The sequence below is a fragment of the Priapulus caudatus genome, unplaced genomic scaffold, assembly GCF_000485595.1.
Source record: "Priapulus caudatus unplaced genomic scaffold, Priapulus_caudatus-5.0.1 Scaffold213, whole genome shotgun sequence".
NCBI lineage: Eukaryota > Metazoa > Priapulida > Priapulimorpha > Priapulimorphida > Priapulidae > Priapulus > Priapulus caudatus.
Genome location: NW_014577274.1, coordinates 139,704 through 165,478, shown reverse-complemented (window position 1 = coordinate 165,478; position 25,775 = coordinate 139,704). Strand labels below are relative to the sequence as shown.

General features: G+C 42.1%; 5 protein-coding genes across 6 annotated transcripts in view; 4 read left to right on the top strand and 1 right to left on the bottom strand.

The window, feature by feature from the left end:
- The first annotated feature begins 10,131 nt into the window (after positions 1 to 10,131).
- Positions 10,132 to 15,187, top strand: LOC106807421 (phosphate carrier protein, mitochondrial-like). The gene is made up of 8 exons (XM_014809745.1): positions 10,132 to 10,195; positions 11,502 to 11,636; positions 11,795 to 11,929; positions 12,338 to 12,507; positions 12,902 to 13,083; positions 13,470 to 13,642; positions 13,855 to 13,965; positions 14,226 to 15,187. The coding sequence occupies exons 2-8, from the start codon at positions 11,531 to 11,533 to the stop codon at positions 14,384 to 14,386; spliced, it is 1,038 nt and encodes a 345-aa protein (XP_014665231.1). The 5' UTR covers positions 10,132 to 10,195; positions 11,502 to 11,530; the 3' UTR covers positions 14,387 to 15,187.
- A 62-nt stretch (positions 15,188 to 15,249) lies between these two features.
- LOC106807420 (DNA-(apurinic or apyrimidinic site) lyase 2-like) lies at positions 15,250 to 18,975 on the bottom strand. 2 transcript variants are annotated; one of them, XM_014809743.1, is made up of 5 exons: positions 18,675 to 18,975; positions 17,542 to 17,818; positions 17,018 to 17,164; positions 16,764 to 16,836; positions 15,250 to 16,572 (listed from the first exon to the last, which is right to left on the bottom strand). In XM_014809743.1, the coding sequence occupies exons 1-5, from the start codon at positions 18,802 to 18,804 to the stop codon at positions 15,421 to 15,423; spliced, it is 1,779 nt and encodes a 592-aa protein (XP_014665229.1). In that variant the 5' UTR covers positions 18,805 to 18,975; the 3' UTR covers positions 15,250 to 15,420. The 2 variants fall into 2 exon arrangements, with proteins under 2 accessions (XP_014665229.1, XP_014665230.1); XM_014809744.1 differs by having other exon boundaries at positions 18,947 to 18,972.
- Positions 18,976 to 19,015: 40 nt separating this feature from the next.
- On the top strand, positions 19,016 to 23,749 carry LOC106807422 (cysteine-rich PDZ-binding protein-like). Its single transcript, XM_014809746.1, has 5 exons — positions 19,016 to 19,108; positions 22,046 to 22,111; positions 22,472 to 22,526; positions 23,094 to 23,182; positions 23,351 to 23,749. The coding sequence occupies exons 1-5, from the start codon at positions 19,093 to 19,095 to the stop codon at positions 23,431 to 23,433; spliced, it is 309 nt and encodes a 102-aa protein (XP_014665232.1). The 5' UTR covers positions 19,016 to 19,092; the 3' UTR covers positions 23,434 to 23,749.
- A 99-nt stretch (positions 23,750 to 23,848) lies between these two features.
- Positions 23,849 to 24,883, top strand: LOC106807424 (transmembrane protein 170A-like). The gene has a single exon (XM_014809747.1). It carries the CDS (start codon positions 23,867 to 23,869, stop codon positions 24,257 to 24,259), a length of 393 nt encoding a protein of 130 aa, XP_014665233.1. The 5' UTR covers positions 23,849 to 23,866; the 3' UTR covers positions 24,260 to 24,883.
- Positions 24,884 to 25,299: 416 nt separating this feature from the next.
- LOC106807408 (protein unc-79 homolog) overlaps positions 25,300 to 25,775 on the top strand; it is a gene marked incomplete at its 3' end in the record, with an annotated part of 21,450 nt that continues 20,974 nt past the window's right edge. The window contains 1 exon segment of the mRNA XM_014809728.1: positions 25,300 to 25,408.

The window sequence follows — 25,775 nt, the reverse complement described above, 5'->3', positions numbered from 1 at the left end:
TCCAAAACCAGTTGCTACTCCTATGGAGAGATGACAACGTCCTATTTACTTTATTTCGTGCTTAACTGGTTAACAACTCTACAATCATACATATTATACGTGTAATATTGGTTTTAGATTCTTCGTTACAGTAATTTGACTGGAATATTTTATTGTTTTTTATTTGCGCGATATTCAAAAATCAAAATGGGATCATTTAGCGCGTAGCGCCATCTCTCGTCAAGAGACTTTCAGATCTGAAACATTTATTTCGCATCAAAACCTATGATATATCATTACTCAAGAGTATATAATGGAGATAGCTGTATAATGGGAGTCTCCCATATATACTCTTGCTTTATATATCCCCCTCCTCTTCATCACACCAAGGTGAGCTACCAGTTCATTGACACTTTCATTTAATTACAGGTCAGGACTGCTGGATGTGATTATGAGAGGTGGAGATGCAACTGCAATGCAACTCTTACTGGCGGCAATGCTAGGTTGGTATGTGGGTACTCTAAATTGACAAAGGAATGGCTGATGGACTACGCACCCAACAGCGAAGTTGGCTGGATATTAAGGTGAACCTGCTGCCTTGATATGATGGGATACCGTGATTGGGTGTTTCAGTAACCAACAGAAGATGACATGCCAATATATTTTAGCTCATCTGACATAGTCAGATGCAGCTTGTAGAATCGCATGATTGTCCGTGCCGTCCGTCCGTCGTGCGTTCGTCCGTCCGTCAACAGTTGGCACACAAATATAAACGGCTCGACGTACGGATTGAAGTCGCGGGACGTGGGGGTAATCCGAAAACGAGTTGGAATGTCGAAGCTGGGGGTCAAAGTCAAAGGTCAAGAGGTGTAAAAGAAGAAACATTCCCTCCTTAACTTAAGGTATAGGGAGGAAATGCAGAATGCGTCACAAATCTAAACGGCTCGACCTAGGCTCATGATAGTGGTGTATAGCATCATGGTAGGAAAAGCCATCACTGCTGCCGAAATTGCTGAGGTCAAAGCGTCAATGGGGCACAGGGCAGATTTTAGACATTTTCTGAGGACATGGTCTGTAGGAGCGATTGAAAAATTTTTTGTTTTCGCGGTGACCTACTATTTTTATGGCTTTATTGAAAGGACCATGAATGTACTTTCCGCTGACATGCGAAGAGTAAGTGTCTGAGTAACCTTTTGACCCTCAAGAGTAGGGTTGAACATGGATTTATTTACTGTTAGAAAGAATTTCACTGCCGGCGTTTGCTAGTAGAATCTATACATGCCTGGATGTATGAGGCTACAATGTCACAGTGAAATTTCAAAAGCTAATTTGGTTGAAGAAGGTTTATGCTCCAAAATCATAAACTTAAATCGTATAATTTCTATGGCATTCTGTACTGTCAGTGTGTTACATGCAACTTATGCCACTGCCAGTGCATGTGGTGGTGATAGTATTGTGTAGTTTTTGCTGCGTTAATTAGTTACAGTGGCAGCTCTCCATTTCAGCCTGTTAGGGCCGGCTTGCGTAGGTAAATAGGATCAGTGCTTACCTATTCTGTCTTGCAAATAGTTGTTGCTACTACGTACGATGGGAGCTTCCATCTTTAATCTTAAGACACTTAAACGTAGCGCCATCTCGTGGCACTTTCATAACGATCCAACGAACATTCCTTCGAGAAGGGTTCCTGATACCATTCCTGTGCCTTCCACTGTCTTCGGCGCGTATGTGAACAACATTTGGGACTAACAGGGTTTACTAGAATCCCACCACTCTACCACAGCAGTCACCGCAGTAGACGTTAGATGAGCGCTGTCGCTCCGCGGCTAATTGTTTGGTACACTTTGTTAATATGCAAAACTGAAACGCTTTTATTTATCTGGATATAGTATATCTATCAGGTATAGTTTGATATAATCAGTTGTCAAGGTGTTGGCAGTCTTTCACTCTCGCTCTTGTGAAATGTCTCAGAAAAGACATTCAGGTGCAAATTTTGTTTATGTGGAGGAGTTAGTAGGAGAGAGTGGTGGGACGCATAGACGATTCTTTTCATACGAGGTTGGGTTATTGCAAAATTTATTTTGCCCAAGTTTACTTATTGGCATATAAGAATGCTAGGCTGGCAGCTGAGAAACTCTGCCCAACTAGTTGGATTGAGCACATGCAATTTTATATCTGGCGTGAATTGGTAACCCTTCGCTTGCAATATTACACTACCCATGTTGCAATAGGTTGCTATTCGGTACCAGGATGTACCCCAGTAGATGCATGGTAACAGCTGTGTAACGTTGCAGGCTGCTGCCAACTCACATTATTACTTATGCATTTTGACACTGCCGGGTAATTAATAGCAATCGATACACCAGTCTAAACCATATGGTCTGTATTTTCTGGTCTTGACATTTGCTCTCATTTAAACTCCTGGATATATATATATATTATATATATATATAGTTATATATATATATATATATATAAAATTGTTTCATTTAAAACTTCATTATGATGCATAATGTTTAGGGTCTATCTTTATATATCTTATTTTTGATATGTGGTATGGTATTACCCTATTTTAAATGCTACATATGATTACATGGATCATTTTCTGTCTCCAGAGAAGCCATAGACTAAGTGGTTCTCGTTAGAAGCGTTAGCTAGCGTACCCCAAAGTGCATTATGCGAAGGATTGTTGCACCGCCAAATATGATGCCGGCACCACTTATTGCTGCCGACTGTTTTTTTTGCTGGGGATTGAGAGTCCCACCTATTGCCACGAGCATTATATATGTTATATTGTATATATGTTCAGGCTACTGCTGTTTTATGGTGCTTGTTCCCAATAAAATAATGGGAATTAAGATAAGAGTCCAATCTATTGCAGTTTTATTTCGAAATCTGATACTCACTGATAGTATTACAATTATAAGGTATGTGCTATTATAATATTAACAAGAGCTAATAATACATGCTATGTATTATTAGTTCTTGATATTATATTATTAGGGAATTGGGTATACATATCATCAGGAGTAAGATAATATAGGGTAACCTATATTATCTTACTCCTGATATCATGTAACAATATAGTATGCAGCAGCAGCAGTGTACCGATATCGTTATTTTTCTAACTTAATATTGGAAATTGTAATTGGAGAAGCTATATGTTTTATGTAGCATTTACGACTATTCAAATATTTGTTTTTATTTACAATGATGTGCTGAGTTTCAGATCGCTGGAGTTTATTTAATTGGATTGATATTGGTGAATGTGTGGTCGCACGTGTATAAATAATTGTGGATAGGTAAAATAAAAAATTGAAAGTATTACGATCCTGTTAAGAATTCAAGAACATTCTTGAAGCTTCTTAATGGAACACAGACGGAAGTTTATTCTATAAAAGCTATTGTTTAATGTTATCAATCAGCAGTAAAACCAGTTTAAATGCGAAATATTTTTTGGTAACATCTAACATACCTATGCTTAGTGTTCATGTTGACATATATATATCAGGAGTAGATAATAGGTATTAATTCCCCATTATCTACTCCTGATATATATAGGTATGTTCATGATAATAGTAAGGGAAACATAAGCCACGGGAAGAACCCAACGGACACGATACTGTCATTTCGAAACTGCCCGCAGGTCAGAGATTGAAGAAGGAACTTACTTAAGATATCTCCTTTACATCTTGCTTCTCGTGAAACAGTATCACACCTATAAACGGCTTCGTGTACGTTCTTCATATTCGTGATTTGATAAAAGGCATTCTCGGTGTAAAAAATATAGATATTATGGGTCAAGGCAGTCAGTGTAGCTCAAAGAACTGCTATTTATTATAGTCGTTCAACGACAGCAATGCAAAGCTTCCTAACCACAATGCGTACTGTTTGTTATTCTTCTTTGAAAGACCCAAAAATGCGAGGTTGCTAAACATGTGTCCGGTTTAGCTCACGAAGCACTGCATGCATGGTAGACAATAATCTTCTCATTTCGAAAACGAGTATGTTTCCAACGACACCTTTCAATCCGCTGCATTGTTTGATTATTTAGATTTTCGTTGCATATCAAAACTACATCTAAATAATTTGTTTTTTTATAGGTAGGTACGTAGATACGTATTATGAAAGTATTATAGCATAAGGTATTTATATTGTTATTTCAATTGGTATATAGCCACGAATAAATATTAAAGATGGTCTATATAGTTATTGATATATTATATATAATATTGTTACAGGGAAATAATTAATAAATTGGAATGTATAACTTGTGATATTAAATTAATAATATGCATTAAATCTTTGGTCTATTTATTTTACGTGTAGGAAACCTAGATGTATATAGCGTTTATACTGAGTTTACTAAATATTCAAACAGAATATAGCTTAGAACGCGCCCAGACGGCTCGTACGTAGCCTTCATGGTAATGGGCATTAGGGATGGGTTTATAGAGCCAAGGGGCGGTGGGCCGGAAAGGTTTATGAACCACTGCTACAGACAATAGACTTTATATGAGGTCTCCAAAGAGATATAATATATATATATAATATATATTAATATATTATATATATATATATATATTATACGTTGTAGTAAATGCGCTCTACCCTAACTAATTGGTCTAGAGATATCTTGCTATATGTTTAGATGGATGTTCAGCCTCTACGGATTGTATATGTTCATCTACACGGTGAGCACAATTAAGTCCGGTCTTTAATCCTTACTAACTAGAATAGGCTCACTGTTGTCTGCAGTCTACGTAGGGCCGTTTCACATAGTGATCGCGTGACGTCTGTATGCAATCTCTGAATGCTCTCATTTACACAGTGCTCACAAGTGTCCGGACCTTGCCGAGTCCTCCCGTAGAATGTGTATAAAGTTCTCCTCCGGTCTCTGTGACTCATTCTTACGATGTTACCAACGCTGTCTCCAGTCGCCGAATGATCCATCTATAGAATGTGACAAGGATTCAGTCTCTGCATCTCTCATCTATAGAATGTGATCAAGGATTCAGTCTCTGCATTCTTCATCTATAGAATTTGATCAGGATTCAGTCTCCGCATCCCTCATCTATAGAATGTGATAAGGACTTAGTCTCTACATGATGCATCTATAGAATGTGAGCAAGGATTTAGTCTCTGCATCCCTCATCTATAGAATGTGAGCAAGGATTTAATCTCCTGCATTCCTCTATTTATAGAATGTGATCAAGGACTTAGTCTCCGCATCCCTTATCTATAGAATTTGATCAAGATTCAGTCTCCGCATCCCTAATTTATAGAAAGTGATCAAGGACTTAGTCTCTGCATGATTTATCTATAGAATGTGATCTTAGCTTCAATCTCTCTATGTCTCATCTATAGATTGTGATCAAGGCTTCCGTCTACCATGATTCATCTATAGAAATAAGAAGGTATCAATTCTCTGCATCTCTCGTCTATAGAATGTTAACAAGGTTGTCTCAACTCTCTCCTTGTTTCATGTCCATAGTGTTATCACTCACATCGCGCACGCCCATGCCTGTGATGTTATCCTACTTCGTCTCTGTTCAAATCTCTGTCTCAAGCATCTGCATGTGGACGGATCTACGCGATGGGCTCAACATTGTCAGTATCGTCTGCATGGTGAAATCCGCGGTAAGCCGACTCTATAGCCTGACTTTAATTAATAAGTCCTTATATTCGCTAGACAGTTGATTATTGTCTCCCTTGTGATAAAATATAACTCGATTGATATCTGCTTTCTGCGATGATGGCAAGTGTCACAGTTACCATCACATTACATAAATAAAGACATTTCTATCAGCGCTGAATAATGGGCGGCATTATTACGTCTGACACCGCTCATTAACCCTACGCCAGCTCGATCAAGTCGAGAGCTAATGATACATTGTGAAGGTATTATTGGCTCCTATCTTATCATAATAACGTATATTAGCACTTAATCTGATTATAATAACGTATTATAACCTCATCTTATCATAATAACGTATTATTAGCACTTCTCTGATTATAATACGTATTATTAACCTCTTATCTTATCATAATAACGTATTATTAGCACTTATCTTATCATAATAACGTATGATAAGCTCTCGATCATATGAGGATGTGAGCGTCCGACTGGTTCCACGTCGAGCCCAGCGTCTGGTTCGACTCGATGATTTCCGACGCGTCCTTGTTTAGCGCGCTCTTCATCGGGCCCGCCGTGCTGACTGACGCCATAGAGGTCGCTCTTCTCATGTCTGCCTGACTCGGGCCGGGCCTGCTCTCGTCGTCGTCGTCGTTCTCTCTGCGACCAAGCGTCCGCCAGGAGTCGCTGCCGCGCCGCTTGTACGTGGGCCGCGGCGTCGATGCGTCGTACTGCGACTCCGCGTCCACGACGTCGCTCAGCGTGTGCAGACTCGCGTTGAGCCGGTTGCCATGGCTACTCGGCAGCCAGGAGAAGTGGCGCGCGTATTTCTTCATGCCGAGGCTGACGTCGCCCGGGTAAGTTGTGACGGAGACGTCGTCGTCGCGCGGCGTGCCGGGCGGCAGCGGCGGCTCGATCGAGTCGCGCCGTCGGCCGTATCTTCTTGCGGTGGCGATGACGGCGAGGAAGAGCAGTGCGACGATGCATCCGGCGCCCGTCAGGATGTAGGTGAGCCTCTCTCCCGTGATGCACATGCCGAGCACGTAGCCGATGCAGTGCACGGCCGGCTCCTGCTCGATGGCCGCCGTCTCCTCTCCCTTAAGACTCCCGCCGGTCTTTCCTTCGTCCAGCCCGTCCCCGGTTGGAACGCTTCCCGCCACCTCGTTATCCGTGGCGGCTTCCCACGTCGTCGTGCCGGTCGTCTTCGTCGTCGCCGGCGTGACATCTGGCGGGCAGTTCATGCGGAGACGTTGCGCGAGGCTGGCGTTCTCGACGCCACGCTCCGGCAGGCAGACGACCCCGTCCATCGTCAACGTCAGCTCGCGCTGCGCCGCCGCCAGCCACGCTAGCAGGTCGCAGTCGCAGCGGATGCTCATGCCGGACATGTTGACGCGCGACAGCAGCGGCATCTGCTGCAGCTGCCGCACGGGCACGTCGCGGATGCTCGTGTTGGACATGTCTAGCGTCGTGAGGCCGGGGAGCACGGGCAGCGTCTTCACGCCCGTGTTGGCGATCAGCAGACTGCGCAGGCTCGTGCACAGCTCCAGGCCGTCGTTGATGTTGCGGCGCAACCGGTTACCGGTGAGATCGAGCAGGCGCATGTTGCGCGTCCCCATGAGCAGCTTGTCGGGAATGTCGTCTATCATGTTGTCACGCAGCAGCAGCGTGACGATCGGGCTGAGACCTGCGGACGTACCGAAAAAAAACGAATAAAATGAAAAAATAAATACAAGCAAACGTATAAGTAAACAGATAAATAAGCAGCCAAATAAATCAATATATAGATATATTTATTAGAGCAAGTTACTACTTTTAGATACAGAGTTATAAACGACAGAATTTCTAGCATGATAGTTTAATCAGTTATGGCAAGGTGAAGCGATCGCCATGTTTAAATGTAAAGTTTAATGTCTATAATGTGTGTCATCGCCCGCATCTTGGTCACGCCACACGTGTAGGCTGAACATAAACATAAATATGAAAGAAAACCTAAACCAAATTAAAACAATGTTATAAATTAAATGTAAGAAATTTAATTACAGTAACGGACAAATATTTTTAATTTGTATAAAACTTAATATTTAGTACCTGTGAATAGATCCTCCGGTAGGTGTACAATACGGTTTCCGGATAGATCAACGTGCCGCAGGTAGGGGAATGAATCGAACACGGTAGGTCTGAGGAATGTTATCTTGTTGTTACTCAGACACAGGCTGCGTAGGTCGCGGGGTCCGGCCAGCATTTTCGATGACAGTAGGTAGAGGTTGTTGTGAGACAAATCGAGCATCTCTAGCACTGAGAAGTTCACAAACGTGTACCGCTCAATCACCTGCCGAGAAAAGTTCATTTGAGTTGTGAATAGGGGGAAAAAAATTGCAGCGTTATTTGTTTTGTATTGTTTCTGTTGTCATATCTTCCTCAGACATACACGGACGTGCTGAGCATATGGAAGTGCTACGTACGTTTTTTAATGATTACCGCTCTTTACTTTGAATCAGAAGAAGAAGACGAAGAAGGAAAAGAAGACGATGATGATGATGATGATGATGATGATGATGATGATGATGATGATGATGATGATGATGATGATGATGATGAAGCAGAGGAAAAGGAGGAAGAAGAAGAACAAAAACGAGAAAAAAACAAAAAGAAGAGGAAAAAGAAAGGAGAAGAAGAAGAAGAGAGGTGCGGGTATATATCTGCGCTCACCTGTATGCTGTTGTTTCTCAGCGTGAGATTAAGCACCGCGGGAAGTTCTACGTTGTAGAAGGTCTCCTGCTTGAGGACGGGCACCAGGTTTCCCTCGATGATGAGCGCGCGCGCGTCGCGCGGAATGCGCCGGACGTCGAACTGCGTCAGTCGGCTGCGTCGCTCGCAGTTCGACTTCCACGCGTCGTCGAGCGTGTTATAGACGTAGCAGCCCGGCGACGCTCCGCGCGGATATCCGCTCTCGCAGCCCGCCGCGAGCGCGCACAGAAACAACGTCAGCGTCAGCGTCACCGTCAGCGTCAGTGTTAGGCGACGCAACGGTGAGATGCGGCGGGAAACCATTGTGGCGGTGTTGTAGAGATTGCAGGGCGTTTCAGAACACACGTAGCCCCCTATACGTACACTATTGGCACACTGTTGGCACGCTATTTGTACGCTATAGGTATGCTATAGATGCGCAGTATATGTACGCTATACGTGCGCTTTGCGTAAGTTATGCGTACGCATAATAGGTACGTTATACATGCGCTGTATGTACGTTATACGTACGTCATACGTGTGTTATGCGTACGCAATACGTAAGTTATGTGTATACGCTACTCTACGCTACACTGTGTGCGTCGCTCCGCGCACCGTGGTGGATGACGTCTAGGTAACGTAGACTCGCCGGGCACTGACTCTAGGACCTTGTTCCTGCGCTGTAGCTTCTTTCAGCTGCGATTCAACATCGTCACAGCACACGAATGTAGTTAGCATTTACGCTGTCGCGTCGACACTAGTTTCTAGTGTCTTGTTAAGAAAGTTCACAGATAAAGAAGGTTTGTGTTACGATCCCATATTGAAAAGTGTTTGATTTTCTCTCGTTCCTCAATGCTTCACATAGTTTCAATCTATATATGACGCCGAGACTCACTACTCAACGTTTCACTATATATCACTCTCATGTCGAATTTCCAACAAGCGTTCAAACGAGGACCACATCTTTGTTTTCTTCCACTCGCTATAGACAGTCACGCACCACACCCACACTGTCAGGCCAAGCTAGCAGCAAATAAGCGCACGTGTAATAAGCATATGTAATGATAGCTTTCCAAATGCAACAGCTGCATTAGTCACGAACTCGTACTCTATGTGTTGGCAACAGCTGCAATAGTATATTGTGCATGCTAGTTAGGCTTACATAATATACGCGGGGTGACCAGACAGTGATGACACGTACTAATGTTAATTTTTCTAGATGATATGAATCCTTCTAAAGTTGTGTATCCAGGTATACTCACACTCATATAGCGAGTTACTGCGTGTATAATATGTACATGTGTGTATGTGTGGGCGTGCGTGCATGAGTGCCTGCGTACGCGCGTGTGTGCATGAGTGCCCGCGTACATGCGTGCTCGCGCGTGTGTGAGGGGCGAATATAAAATGATAGAGCGAGAGAGAGAGTAATTTTCCCAAAAAATGAGAAGCGTGGTGGGCGATTTGTTAAAAACTATGCGTCATTCCATATTGGAATTTTCTTCCTTTCTTTTTGGTTAATTGCAAAATTAAAGGTTTTTCTACTGCGATCCGCAGAGTTGATCTGTCAACATTTTGTCTCTCTCCGTCTTCCATATAACTCAATGGACGCTGAAGAATAATATTTATTATGTTATGGCCTTATGGGGTTATACGTGTATATACGTATGGGTCATGGGGTTATAGCGTATATATATATATATAATATAATATATATTATATTATAGCAATATTAGATGCTATCGTCAACGTTGCAGGCACCAGAGTTAATTTGACGTCATCAAACGTCACTTCCTGTCCTTTCCGATATCGACCAATCAAAATCCCTGTTCGTCGTATTCGCTGTCCTTTTGCATGGTGGTAAGTGATCTTGGCCAGTTTATATTCAACAGCGGCGTAATCAAATAGTTGAATCATACAGTACACAACTGTTCCGAAGTAGCAGTACAACTGTGTATATGTTTATTAGTAGAACTATAATCATTATCGACGGTATTCCACGAGAATGTCCTCTTACACTGTTGTCTGTAGTTTGTTTTATTGTTGGTATTCGTGTTCGTTGGCATTGCCACTGGCACTGGCATTACTCCGGATAGGCCCTAGCTCTAGCCTGCGCCCTCTAGGCTCTAGTACTATAGCCCGCGTTCATTAACTGCCGCAGGGCGTTAAATGGCCTTTATGGTCAGGTTTTTGGCGCAGGTTATTGATGGCCTGCGGCAGTTAATGAACGCGGACTATAGGGCCCAATGATAGAGAACATGGGTCCCAATAAAACCAATGTGCCTAAACCTAACCCTAACCCTAATTCTAACCCTAACTCTAACCCTAACCCTAATCCTAATCCTAACCCTAATGGTAACCCCCTAATCCTAACCCTAATGGTAACCCCCTAATCCTAACCCTAACCATTTATTGGACTCATGTTCTCTATCCTTGAACCGACTATAGTACTAGAGCCTAGATAGTAGATAGGCTCCTATCAATTCATTTTATCATGAGCAATGAACTTGCATTGACTCAGTCAGTGACAGTGAACTGACTTTGAGGACATATATTGATATCAAGACCGGCTTCTTCTTTGTTGCTTGTTATTCTGTTGTACTATTGTCTAGTAGTAGTAATACAAGTTACAATATAGGTTGCACTGTCACTGTCAGTTCCTAGTGTCGAAATGTTCCAATGTCATGCCAGTGTTCGGGAGGTTATGAATTTAATATCTTGTGATTATTCAGCTACGCAGTTGTTTAGCGTATTGAACTTATCTCTTTCTTTAATCCTGACCACGATAAGTTGATTTTATTATAGTAAAGGTTAAGAAAGTTAATATATCTACTTACAAATGCTGGAGGCCATTGACGGTTGCAACTGCTATTTTTGTAGACCCCGTGACATGGTTTTCATCGGCCTTGACAAAAATGGTATTTTATGGCAGGCATTTGAGGGTATTGTAAAACATATGCCATGAACATGCTTGAAAACAGAAAAATGAATGAATATGATGTTAAGAGTTTGGTTGAAAATAGATAAGGTTGGAACTGTTAATGAACTAGCTATTATTGTAGAGAGTACCTGTGTCGGGTCTGCAAAGTTAATCCCAGGCAATTTCAGACGCTAGTGTGTTAATTCGTAAACTAAGCCACTTATGCCAGTGTTTGCCTAATTGTAGGAGGTAGACGTCCCAAATAGCTCAAAAAAATGCGCAGCATGGAAGAAATACTGAAGGCTGTGAAGTCTAGCCCCTTCACAAGTCAATTCCAGGCCAGATGTGATGCTTCGCTTGCACCAGTAGAGCCGCTAAAGGGTAAGTTGCAGTCGACTATGGGTGCTCGTAAAATTATTTTGCGATTAGCTGAAATATATTGGCGAATCAGAGCAATGTTGTTATGCGTGCGTGTATACGTCTATGTGTCTATTATATATGGGAAGATGTGCGTGTAATATTAAATGTCTGCTTTTCAGAGGACAATAGCTGTGAGTTTGGCTCAATGAAGTACTATGCTCTTTGTGGATTCGGTGGTATTCTCAGCTGTGGCATCACACACACTGCAGTCGTCCCTCTCGATCTGGTGAAGTGTCGGATACAGGTCGACCCTGGTATGTATGAGTAAGCACTTCTAGAGTGCACAGAATCACCTTTATAAGCAACAATAAATAGCATATTTGTTATGATACCATTGTTGGTTTCGTTTATTCATTCATTCTGGTATTTGGAGGATCTCTTAAAGGTTATCAGTATCTGTTACTATCTGTTCGGAGACCAGATTATCTTAGGTGTTAAGTGATGGAAATTTTATCCTCCACAAGGGTAGGGTATAATTTTTTCACGAGTGTGAGATAAACTGGTTTGATAAAAACGGTTGTCTCACAATATACTCACAAAATATAATTATTGCCAGGCTTGTTAAATTAGTGAATGTAGGTCCACACAGGCAAAACATTTGTTATATCATAACCATGGTACCTCTTACATTGTCACAGTAATCCCTGCATTTTATTTTACAGCCAAGTATAAAGGCGTATTCAGTGGTTTTGGTTTGACTGTCAAGGAGGATGGATTTAGAGGCCTTGCAAAGGGTTGGGCACCCACATTTTTCGGATACTCTATCCAAGGTTTAGGAAAGTTTGGCTTTTATGAAGTTTTCAAGACCGTATATGGCAACATGCTTGGTGAGGTGAGTCAGACTGTATATGGTCGATGCATCACTGCCAACGTTGTTTAAAATGCATCATTTCTAGCTGCTGAGGTATACCAAAGCAGTGATGATACATATTGCACAGTTGGCCTGAATCGCCCATTCCTGCATTTTCTTGTTGTGTTACATGAGTTACGTTACTTATACCGAGACATTTTGACGCAGTTCTTTATAAGTTGACCGAATTTTGCCCATTCGATAATCATTAGTATGTTAATAATTATTTGTACATATATAATCGATTGTGCAATACAGTACTACATTTAAACGGTAATTTACACATTTATAAATTCGTAATCTTTTTCACGTTTATAGTCATTCGTACATTTGTACGTATGTTTGCAATCTCGTGTTCGTTTGTCTGCGGTTGCAGGAGAAAACGTTCTTGTGGCGCACCTCGCTGTACCTCGCCGCCAGCGCTTCTGCCGAGTTCTTTGCCGACATCGGTTTGGCTCCGTTCGAGGCGACCAAGGTGAGGATCCAGACACAACCGGGCTTTGCCAACACGATGAGGGAGGCGATGCCCAAGATGTACGCTGACGAGGGAATTCGCGCGTAAGTCGATCATCGCATCATGAGCACGCTTAGTACGACGAAACCTTAGCTTAGTGCGACGTGTTGGGCTTAGACGTCTAACGATCATGCTGTGTTAGACCTGGAAGACTTCTGGAAATGTCCTCGGGTGTCTGAACTTGATGACAGCAAATTCACAATTTTCAAGAAACTGACACTAGATGGCACCAGTGAGTAGCAAGCATAATTAGTGCCGGTTCGTGGTTTTAACTGGTCTCGATGTACCTAGAGATGGTACGTGTACTTCTATCTTGACTCCCCAACTTATAATAATGCTGTGCGAATGAATGTTTGTTTGCACTGCATATACCTTCATATCAATGATATTTGTGTATGTAAATGATAAATAAAAATATTGCCTTTCGTAGGTTCTACAAGGGCCTGCCACCGCTGTGGGCCAGACAGATTCCATACACTATGATGAAGTTTGCAGCATTTGAGCGTACAGTTGAGTTCTTGTACAAATACGTCGTACCGAAGCCAAGGTCAGAAATGAGCAAACCCGAGCAGCTTGTTGTCACCTTTGCTGGAGGCTACATTGGTAAGTGCTCAGAGAAGTATTCCTATTTAAAAACAAATGCAAGTTCAAATTGCTCTGTCTGCCTGTGTCTGTTAATGAAGAGACTGTTGGTGTCATTCGTGTGGTAAATTTTGAGGAGATGAAAAATCCTGTCGTTATTTTTATTTCATTATGAGGATTGTTATCAAAAATGACATGCTTATAATAAAATTGTTTTTTCCTCTGTCTTACAGCTGGAGTATTTTGTGCACTTGTGTCCCACCCTGCTGATACTATTGTGTCAAAGCTCAACCAATCTAAGGGAAGCACAGCAGTATCTATTGCGAAAGAGCTGGGATGGGCAGGTAAGGAAATATAAGATACTTAAACTAACATAAAGATAAGGTAAATAGGTTTTTAACAGTATGTACAGTGAAGCGTGTATGTGTGATAACTGCCTGTTGTGAAACGGATTTTACAGTTCCCGTAATCCTTATCGATAGTGACCAGTATCTGTGTTCACGTTCCATTGATTCCATATACTGAATTGTCAAAATGCGCATGTAATTTCGGTTTTGTGTTGAATATGAGATTGCTGACAAAAATGTTTATGCTCGTGCTGCAGGACTGTGGAAGGGATTGGGTCCCAGAATCATCATGATCGGAACGCTGACGGCCCTGCAGTGGTTCATCTATGACTCGGTAAAGGTTGTCTTCAGACTCCCGCGTCCGCCGCCGCCGGAGATGCCCGAGAGCTTGAAAGCCAAGCTTGCGATAGAAAAATAGGTCATTGCCGACTCTAGCTGTATCTCGGGCGTGACGAGGGACAAAGTTAGTTGGCCGTGCGTATTTACCCAGCAACATTCAGGTCACAGTACATGCAGACGGTAAATGTAAATTGGTGAGGGTGCCGTATCTAGATTGCTTTGAGTGGGCCATCGTGTGACCAGCATCCGTCCATTATATCAAATATATTTGATCAATATATTAAATTGATTCAAGTGTAAATGATCACAATGGTTTAACATCATGTACTTTTGCTAGCATGCAAGTTGTTTTTCTACAGATTTTACAGAAAAGGAGAGGCTAAAATATGTACAGTAATGGATCGATAGCAACGTGTTTAATATGACCAATAATTCTACTACCATATCAATTAAAATGGCTGTGTTCGAAGCTCTTTTATAATTCACATTTCACAGACGATCGGATATATTTTCACTCGAAGCTAGAGAAATGTATATAATTGACGTCAGCATTCCAGGATTTAAACCCTAGACCTCCATTAACTGCTACTGGCAATACTGTTTTGGGGACATAGACAGCTGTTTTCAAGTGGCAAAATGTTAATAACATTCCAGGTATGGTTAGGGTTACTATACATCATTCCGAAAATGAGTTTTATTGACCTCACCGTGTCTGATCTAGATGGGACCAATCTTCTCAAATCTTGCACAGAAGAATCATGCACAAGTTTTGTTATTCCGGTGTTTTTGTTCTAGTAAATGTAAATTTTACTACTATCACTGTTAAATTTGCTGGTGTGATTATCACAGTCAACCCACAATAAAATTTGTTAGCTAATTACAATTTTGGTATTGTTTATCTATCGGTTGAATAACGGACGGTATGACACTGCAGAAACAATGTACACAAGTTAAAAAAGGTAATTTTATTCACAGGTTGCCCATTTTTATCTCAGAAAATTAACATTGCTATTTACATCATGACATATTCACAGTAATACCTAAACAGAACTGTATAGTATGTTAGGTGGTAGTTGCCAACAGTTGCTTGCCTACTGTTAGTTTTGACACTATTCACAAATATTTCTTCGGTTTGGTGACCCATTTAAAGTGTTCACATCTCGCTTCTTTGTTCGACTTGTGACCCTCGGGTCGGGCGCAGACGAAAAACTGCCTGTTCACGTTTGGTCCCGACTTCTTCACGGTTCGCAGCACACACGGCTCGCCGTGACCTCTACAGACTGGAGGCGGCGGCGGGCCACGCAGGAGGCCCTTCCACTGAGCAGCTTGCGACTTTGCAGCGGCCGCAGGAGCAGGAGCGTCGGCCGCACAGTGAACGTTCGACGCCGGATCCTTGCCGCGATTTCCTGCAGCTGCCGCTGCTACGTCAGCGTTATCGGCACCATTTTGTCCATTGCACTCGCCGCGAACGCTGAAATAGAGCTCGTTAGTCAATGCATTGTTTCTCGTGTCAACACCATACTGGCTCCTCGTAGAGGTGAGTGTGCTTTGTACCCGAGTGCCGGTGATTGTTTCAGATCCACCGTTAAGCACGTCTTTCCAAATGATCTGCTTGGCAACTGTGAGCTGCGATGAATCAACCGCATCCAGTTTCTTTGCCCCTTTCAATAGGAAACCTGCGAGCGTTCTTTGTTTTCCAGTCTCTATCTTCGCCTTCTTGCGTGCGTGTTCGGCCGGATTCCGCGATTGCTGCTTTGACTGTGGCTTTCGATCGCGCGCTATAGCGGTTGTGCCAACGTCCAGTGGCTGCGCGACTGCACGCTCGTGAGTCTTGGGGAAAAATTCTGCCAGCTTCTGTTGTTTTCCAGAGAAACCGTACTTTGTGCACAGACTCGGGCAATTGTTAGCCGCTACCACGTCAGCGTTGAATGTTGCCTTGACCGGACAGTGGTCCGATCCTTGAACGTGCTGCAAAACGTCACAGTCGACCAGCGCTGTCGTCGCGAGACATCGGTCGGCGAAAATGTAATCTATTCGCGTTCCGTAGTTGGTTTGGCGAGCTCCGGTCACCGTGGACCAGCAGGTGAAGGCGCCCTGCACGGTCGGGTGTAAGAATCGGAAACAGTCCACGAATCGTTTGGCTGCGACACCTGGTGGCCATTCGCACGATCGGTCGTTGTTAGTGGTGCCTGGTTGCGTGCCTTCCTTTTCAGGTGTCCACAGAAAACCATCCAGCCACTTTCGCCCAGGGTGAGATGCAAAGGCCTACCAAAGATACCAAAGATTAGGTATTTAACACTTGTGAAAATGAGAATGAGCGTCCACTTTTCGCATATATGAGACATGTACAGCGGTACCCAAATAAGCACTCAATAGATTTTTATAGAAAGTTAAAAACATTTGCTTGTGTCATGTGCTATATATTAAAAAAATATGTGTGCGTGGTGCGTACATACCTTACACTGAGCTGGATCACAATGGTCAATCGGCTTATGAGACGTGTTCACATCACCTACTATGACAACGTGCCTGCAAGTACGACACAAACAGTGCAAAGGTGAATTGTAACCAAATGGGGTTAATCTACTTGGAAACTCTTTTTAAGACATGCTCGCAGATATAATGATTTTGTCAAGCACATTTATAAACGTTTAATTAATATGGAATTTACAATTCCATTAGGCACCGTCTCCCATGCACAACTACATACCTGCCAGAGTTTAGAAGAGCTTCTGCCCTAATCTGCAGCAGTTGATAAAATCTGAGCTTGTAGGATTTCCTGTCTTCACGTTCAGGGTCCGCTCGTGGGCAATAAACATTGATCACTACCAGACTATTCTCAGCACCATCCTGTCCACTGCAAGTAATAAATTATAATGGTATAACATATCCCAACATTCCAATAGCTTGCAAAACACAATTCGCGTGTGCCGTGAACTTGTTTAGGAGTGAATTCCTGACTAAAATTAATATTTCCTAGGTTAAAATTAATATTACTACTCTATATACAGTCAAGCCTGTATACAAGGGTCACTGAAAGGAAATCTCATGTTTTCTTTTTGGCCAGACGTCTATTCAACAGTTTCTTTTACTGTATAACTTCCACTCAAAGAATTGCCCAGTGTCTTTTATAGATAGGTGTCCTTTCAATAGAGATGCCTGGTAAACACATGTTTGAATAAATAATTCCAGCTTACAATTAAGTCGACTTATCGTGTTATGTCTACAATTTACCGAATTTTGTGCTCTGTCATAACGGCACGGCCTTCATTGTCAAGACATTTTAGCTCCTCCTCTGTGAACTGTTCTAGATTGCCATAGTAACCTATGGTGTCACTACTAGCATCATTTCCAGCCGTCAACAAGCCAGACAATTTATTTTCTGCTCTGACAGGGGTCACGTGATCCTTGCAGTATGTTGCAACACCGCTGTAACCGCTACGGACGAGCGAGAAGCTAAAGTAGGAATTGAAGCCATCGACGACAGCGGTAGCTTCATCTAGTAGATCTCCTAGAACAAACAATTAAGTGATTAGCAGGGTGTATTCTACATATTTTGACTTGTGGGGGAACAGGGTGGTGTTGTTAAGTGCCATACATAATTGTGAGTTTGACACTATTGCCTGCACTGCTCTACATTATACGAGCCGGAGAAATGGAGGGGATGGTGCTACCAGACACGTAAGGGGGGGAAACTAGGGGGGTCCGGGGGCCTGGTCGAATCACTGGCAGCAAGAACAAGTCCGCACCTGCAGCTACAACACACAGGCATCTATTGACTATATATAACAACATTATATATAGTTATATATAACTACTATAACAACTATAGCTACTATAACTACTATAACAACTATATATAACGTTGTTATATATAGTCAATAGATGCGTGTGTGCTGTAGCTGCAGGTGCGGACTTGTTCTTGCTGCCAGTGGGTCGAATGGGAATTCTTGCCAAGGTGGCCCCTCAATTGCCAGTAGCAGCAGCGCCTCCAAAGCTGACTCACTCAGCCTGTTCCTCATGTAGCCATTCCCATTAAAAAAATAATAATAAAATGATTTTTTTTTAATCGGGGCGGAAATAATTTAAACGTGGCGCAACGATTGAAACGGGGAGGGGGAGTTTTCCCAAACGGGGCGGGCGCGCCCGGTTTGCGCAACGTAGGGAGAAGCCTGGGTTAGGGTTAGGGCACAGGGAAGTCAAATTTGAGCACCAGCCAAAAGAACTCACGGTCCGGTTAGCGGGTTACCGGAGCAGGAGGCACTGCCATGATTGATTGTATGGTGGAGCTTATCATGCTCATATAGACCAAATGTGTTATGCGTAGACATGTGTACTACTTAAGTTAGTGTGTGTTGCATGCTTACTCGTTATTTTTGTTTCTTGAAAACAAATAATATCTGCATCCAGATCATTCAATACATCCTTTAGTGGTAATTTAGTGGCTCTGATGCCGTTAATGTTCCACGTCAAAATCTTAATTATGTCTTTACTCATGGCTGGTGCAATAGTGCACCATCAATTTCAATAACATTTCACCCCACAAGAAAGTAAATTCAGTCTTTCTAACGGACATCAGCTGCATTTATTAGTCACTACACAATCATGAAAATATTGAAGCATGTTGATGTTGACAAACTCATCATCAGCCGCGAGGCCCGCCAAATCTTGGACGTCAACTACGGTTGTTTATAGAGGGCAGCACATATCGCTGTTTTGGTTGTTCGTCGATTTTACCATATTATGATTTTACCTATGGATTAACAGGTTTCATGTGAAACTGCAATGGTTTGCGATAAATGTATTTAAAATTACGTTTTTCTTATTTGATAAACTACTATTACACCTTATCATTATATCCAGTGTAGTGCCAGTGGACACCGACAAGTACGAGAACATAACATAACATAAGTCATATCATAACATTAGTCATTACTGTCATTTAGACTTAGTCACCTATGAGTATGAGTATGAGGCTATGGCTATGTTCATGTTGCGTCCGACTCTGTTAGTGTTACTGTTAGTGTTATTAACTTTTGTTGTCATACTGACATACATTAATTACAAATACAAATATTCATTGAACTTGGAGAAATGACTAAATGAGTCAACGATAAGACACCTGCCTGGCCTGGCCAAAGGCATAGACCGAATAATTCTGTCCCAGATAACCTTTTCGCAGTGGCTACGCGTCCGGAACCGGTCGCCTAGCCTCCAGGCTACGCATCCGGACATCCACTCACACAGTGATCGCGCGACTTGCGTACACGCATGATTGCGCACACACCTCTAGCTCTCCCCCCCCCCACACACACACACATCTAGGCTCTAGCACGCGCTCTCTCTCTCTCTCATGCATACACACACACACATACACATTCCCTCTCTCTGTCTCTCACCCACACACACACACACACTCGGCAATCAGCAGAGCGTCCCGTTGCGCAATCATGTGTGTACGTGTTGCAAGATCACTGTGTGAGATGGATTTCCGGACGGGTAGCCTAGCGGCTCCTCATCCGGAACCGGTCGCGTAGCCACGGCCTAACCTTTTTATATTTTGGTGAGGGTTATTGGGACAGAACGGGGTGCATTGAAATTTCGTGAGCGATTTCGTGAGAATTTCGGGGTTCTAATGCGGCCCGTATGCCGGTATCGGCATGCATGCGATCTCAGGAAATTTGAATGCACCCCGTTCTGTCCCAGTATAACGCATCTAAAATATAAAACGTTATCTGGGACAGAATTATTCGGTCTAGGCCTGGCCACAGCCGCCACAGGCACTTGGAGCGTTTCAATAAAATATAATGCTAAATAAATACAAAATCTATTTACTACCAAAGTCTTAATCTTTCTATACTCTCTTTCACCTATTATTGCCACTCATCTAAAATATAAAACGTTATCTGGGACAGAATTATTCGGTCTAGGCCTGGCCACAGCCGCCACAGGCACTTGGAGCGTTTCAATAAAATATAATGCTAAATAAATACAAAATCTATTTACTACCAAAGTCTTAATGTTTCTATACTCTCTTCCACTCCTCACATACTCTCTCGGACAAATTTTCTGTAAATGCTGTCCAAATGCTCATCTGCAACAAACGCTGGCTGCCGCTGCACACTGACACATAAATATATAGCAGGTAGGAAAGCGTGCTGCCAAAATTTGCTCGACGCTCGCTTGATTTCATACGAATACAACACATATTCAACCATTGTACTCCATCGTTGGTTCTATTTGAAGAACAGTGTTTACTTGTTATAAAAACATAATGTTTGTGTTCGTAACCGAGCTGTGTCAAGCGAAATCACACAAAGCCTGACAAAATTCTTGCGTTAGCTCCCGTTGCGCAGTTTATGTAAATGGCTGTCAGAATCAGGAAACACCCACCAACGCTCTTCGTGACCTCATTTTTGCGCCGCAACGCTGCAACGTTTTTGCAACGCTCCATTGGCGGCTTTGACGAGGCTCGTAAGGGAGTTGGAAAGCAGCGTAGTAGTTTCCCAAAATGCAGTGCGCCGCCTATAGCCCTGGGGCCCATTGTCAGAAACAAAATTAGTCTTAACATTAGTCTTAACATTAACTTCCACTCGTTAACCGTTGACAGAAACATCGTAATGTTACGAGAACGAAAAATCCTCGCAAATATTCTTTTAACATTATGAGAGCCCAGACCCTCTCGTAACTTTAATATTAAGTTGAAAATAACACATTTACACTACGAATTACAATTATAGTGATATTATATTTTATAATAATGAATAAAATGTGTTTTTCTTGAAAAACACATCAAAATCATTAATTATCTACCGCTAATAAAACAAAACAATACATTTACAAATGGCGTATGGCATTTGTTCTCTTGTTTTAAATGTTTGCCATGCTTGCCACAACTCTCACGTCTCGTGTTAAAGTGTGAGAATTTGTTTTGTTGTGCAGTATAAATTCATGACCACGTCATTTTTCATCAAAGATTATTTATATGTGGTTAGCCATCATTATGCATAAATTACTGTGATGTATAATAAATGTCTTTGAATTTGAATTTTGTGATCGATTCTCATCCAATCGGCAGCCTTGTGACATGAAATTATGAAGTTCCTGTTATCGTGAGTTTGCTCGTAGCTACGATGTGTTTCTGTCAACGCTACTCTCGTAGCATTAACATTAGTCGTAAGTGTTATCGTAGCATTAACATTAGTCGTAAGTGTTATCGTAGCATTAACATTAGTCGTAAGTGTTATCGTAGCATTAACATTAGCATTAACTTTACGATGTTTCTGACAACGGGCCCCTGTACTTGCAGCCATTTACATAAACTGCGCAATGGAAGCGAACGCGAGAATTTCGTCAGGCTTGTGTGATTTCGCGTGACACAGCTCGGTTACGAACACAGACAGTATGTTTTTATAACAAGTGAACACTATAAATCTTCAAATAGAAACAAAGATGGAGTAGAATGGTTGAATATTTGTGTTGTATTCGTATGAAATCAAGCGAGCGTCGAGCGAATTTTGGCAGCACGCTTTCCTACCTGCTATATATTTATGTGTCAGTGTGCAGATGCAGCCAGTGTTTGTTGCAGATGAGCATTTGGACAGCATTTACAGGAAATTGTCGGCAATAATAGGTGAAAGAGTGTATAGAAACATTTCGCTCCTGTGTATTTTTTACCCTGCTATGTACAATCATCATACAGATAGAGAATAAATGGCAATGTTTTTTTGATCCTCAGGTCAAAAGAAGTTAGGGAAGGTAATAACTCCAGATCCTTGGAAGAGTGGAGCAAGAAATACGACTGGCACGTATACAATATATTCATGCCTAAAGTCGTAATCTCGTAATCTCGTAATGTGGTGATGATAACTCTTCAGTCAGAGTCTAAAGGACTATGAGGAAGATGGAGTTTGATTAGATCGCTAAGTCCATACTGCAAAAAGCAACGTAGAAGGTTTCAATGTCAGAATTTGTAATGCAGCTAGAACAGTGCCACACACTTGTGACACAAATGCAAGATTCCTTAGACTTTGTTATTTCCATTTTGCTCTTGTATACCATAGTAAATAATAATACGACATGGGAGTACCCATAGGCTATGTTTAGTTCGCATGTCGTATATAAGATTCAGCATTCTAATTCATTTTATTTCTTAATATTTTAGAAGGGGGTGGACGGTCGATTGGCGAAAATAAGGCGTTAACATCTGGAAAAGCAAGGTACAATATTTTTATGTGCAGGATATATTGGCATTCACTAGTTAGAAAATGAAAGTGGATGGAAGGTTACTGTGGCGAAAAACATATATCAGGCCTTTAGCTTAAATAGCTGAAGTATATATATATATAGCTTGTGAATTTGTCCTGTTTGGCATTTGTCATGGCCACTTTTGATTCCCTGTGTGTATGCAAGATGTCAAGCTAATGTAAACTGGAAGCCATTGGCTAAAGCTCAGCATGGCAAAGGATAAGTTTTTAATTTACCCTTATAAGTTACCTACAAGTCTGAGATATAAATTGATTCACCTACACTTCAGATTGGGGTTATTTGATAAATATGAGTGTGAGAATAATAAATTATGATTAAAATATCTGATCTAATCTAATAACTTATAGCAATTCTAATGTTCCTGCCAAGCTTAGACCAATCCTAATGAGACCAATCTTTAGTAGAACTTATCTTTACTGCAGCAGCAGCAGCAATTGTGTCAAAATTGGACATTTTTGTTAGAATAAAGTAGATGTAGTAAATGATGTAGTGTCTCTAAAATGAATTATTTCTTTCAGGTATAAACCATACAAAGGTTCAGACCAATTTGAGAAGTGCAGGATTTGCAAGTCAAGAGTGCATCAAGTTGGTTCTTACTACTGTCAAGGTATGTCCTAAAACCATTAAAATGATGAAATTCAATTATAAACTGGCAGTGTTTCTTAAGAGTGGGTAGAAGCAATTTCAAACTGTATAAATGTTAAATGGAATTTGCCACATTCAGAGATTGTGTTGTCTTGATTTAAAAAAATTCTGATGAAAAGTTTTTTTGTAGGTTGCGCATACAAGAAAGCCATCTGCGCGATGTGCGGCAAAAAGATGATGGAAACGAAAAACTACAAGCAGTCTTCTGTATAGCATCTCGTGAACGTGTGCACTTTACCTACAATCACTCCAACTACAGTTTCCGGCTCCAGCTGTAGTCGTTCCAGCTCCCGAGTTATCGGCAAAGGAATATCTCCATTGCTGACATTGTTTATATAAACTGGGACTGTAGTTTTGCTATGAGGACCTTTATGAGGAATTTTCCTGGCGGAGATTATTCTGCTTTACGTTCAATCAATCACTCTCACTACATACACGCAATATATATATATATAATACTTGATAATATGACAAGTAATACATTTCCATAATATACGATTATATATATTTAATATATAATATTTTCCGTTTCATCGCCCCCCCCCCTCCCCCGTGTGATTCGCTGCACACTGATCCAGCACTGACGTAGCCCTCGTGCTACAACTCGGCAGTGAACCAGCCATCCGTTCTGAACCGGCGCGGCGAGATGCCCGACTCCGGTAATGGCGGCTCCGTGTTCGACACGATCGCGAACGTCATTGGGCTGACGCCGGCGAAGCCGCTCAACAAATTCGGCAAGATCTGGTACCAGGTGTTCCTGTGGGCGCTCTTCTCCTCGCTCTTCGTGCACCTCGTCGCCGCGGCGATCGCCTTCTGCCGCCTGCACAGCCACAAGTTCGGACGCTGGACGCCGCTGCTGATCGTGGCGATGGGCGTCGTGTCGCCGCTGACGGGCGGCGCGCTGACGAGCGCCGTCGTCGCGGGCGTTTACAGATCCGCCGGCATCGTCATGCAGCCGCTCTTTGCGCTCTTCTGGGGCGTCGGGCAGACGATCTTCGTGCTGCTCGTGTCGTTCTCGCGCATTCTCGCCACGCTGTGAGACGCGCGCGCACACGCGGCGAAGTTTGCGCGACGTCGCGGAGCGGCGGATACCGATCGTTGGTGTCGTGTCGTTGGCGTGAACGCATTTATGCTAAACGTGCGTTTGGTCGTTTAGAGTACACGTGTGTTCGTGTGTTGAAATGTCTCGAGCTGCGAGTTCTCGTGTGGAGATCGTGCGTACTTTTGTGGTTTTAACGGTGCAAGTTGGAGAATGCGTGTGGATTTACGAGGGTGATAGCATATAAATTATGTTTTTAAGTGAAGTCTGTTTTGGTGTCGTTAGTGAGGTATGAGCATTATAAAAATTTGTAATATCATTTTTAATAGTCCATGCTTTCCTCCTTGGTAGCAGTGGGATTGCTTGAATACTCGTATTCTCAATGGTACATGGTTGCACAAAAAATTATTGAACTGGTTTTCAGACACAGAAACTTCATTCTTGTATTAATTAAGATGTTCGTCATGAAAAAATGAAAAGTATATAATTTTCTCTGTGTTATTGCAACGAAGCAGGAACAGTAGGTGCTTTTTCTAAACATGTCAGTTTTAATATCAGTTGTCACTCGTTTATTTCTATGTAATATATGATCAATGTATTGGCAATAAATGACCATAGCATGTATATCAGTACTGTTATTTTATAATTTAAAGAATAACTTGAATAATACACTAGTTATTTGCAACAGAGAGCCATATATTACACACGACATACGGCAAACGATCAATTTAAAGAAGTAGTAGTGTTTGTGTGTTGTAGTGCGTGTATTTGTGTAAGTGAGATGTGTGGTTGCTTATGCCCCGTATGTATGTGCCAACATATTGAAAAGAAATGAATTGATTGCATCCATTGAAAAGGCAAAGGCCATACGCACAAAGAACATTTACATTTTTTGCAGCTTTGTGCGGTTAGAATTCGTTGACAAACCATAGAATATCTTGACAAAATTTTCTTCTCGCGTATAAAATCCAATCGCGTAATAGAAAATGCGCCTATTGCTCACCCGATGGCGCCAGCTGTGCAATATTGATCTGGAGGCTGTTACGGAAAAGAAGACGAAGAGAAGATGAAGCGCTACACGGAGACCATATAATTCGCACTCGTAGTGTGATCAGGTCTATACATTTTTAAAGAGTGTTACCATTATAGGTATGAACAGGTAGTTAATATTGTTCCGTTACGCATAAGCATCAGTTTTGAGTATTATTATTAATAATATCAAGTGATCGAGTGCAGTGCATTTTTGTCACTGTACCGTCTCAATCCTCAGTATCCTGGCATCAGACATCAAATGTTACAAATGTATCATACTGACAGCAGAGCAAGTCAGCAAGATTTCAACAAACTGAGAAAGTACCCGATACCGGTATACGCAATGGTTTTAGAATTTTGAGTGCATGATGATAATGTCTGCACTATTAAATTGATAGCGTTTGATACTCGACGTACTCATGCATCCGTACTCATCTCGACGTACTCGGCCTACCTAGACTCTAGCCCGACCCAAGGAGCTAAA

Coding starts and splice junctions, on each gene's coding strand:
- LOC106807424 (XM_014809747.1), top strand. CDS start 23,867: ATGCCCGACTCCGGTAATGGCGGCTCCGTGTTCGACACGATCGCGAAC.
- LOC106807422 (XM_014809746.1), top strand. Junction 22,112..22,471: donor TGGAGCAAGAAATACGACTG/GCACGTATACAA, acceptor TTAATATTTTAG/AAGGGGGTGGACGGTCGATT. Junction 23,183..23,350: donor TGGTTCTTACTACTGTCAAG/GTATGTCCTAAA, acceptor GTTTTTTTGTAG/GTTGCGCATACAAGAAAGCC.
- LOC106807420 (XM_014809743.1), bottom strand. CDS start 18,804: ATGAGTAAAGACATAATTAAGATTTTGACGTGGAACATTAACGGCATC. Junction 17,165..17,541: donor ATGACAGAGCACAAAATTCG/GTAAATTGTAGA, acceptor TATTACTTGCAG/TGGACAGGATGGTGCTGAGA. Junction 16,573..16,763: donor GTGATCCAGCTCAGTGTAAG/GTATGTACGCAC, acceptor TATCTTTGGTAG/GCCTTTGCATCTCACCCTGG.
- LOC106807421 (XM_014809745.1), top strand. CDS start 11,531: ATGCGCAGCATGGAAGAAATACTGAAGGCTGTGAAGTCTAGCCCCTTC. Junction 11,930..12,337: donor TCGGATACAGGTCGACCCTG/GTATGTATGAGT, acceptor TTTATTTTACAG/CCAAGTATAAAGGCGTATTC. Junction 13,084..13,469: donor GCTGACGAGGGAATTCGCGC/GTAAGTCGATCA, acceptor TGCCTTTCGTAG/GTTCTACAAGGGCCTGCCAC.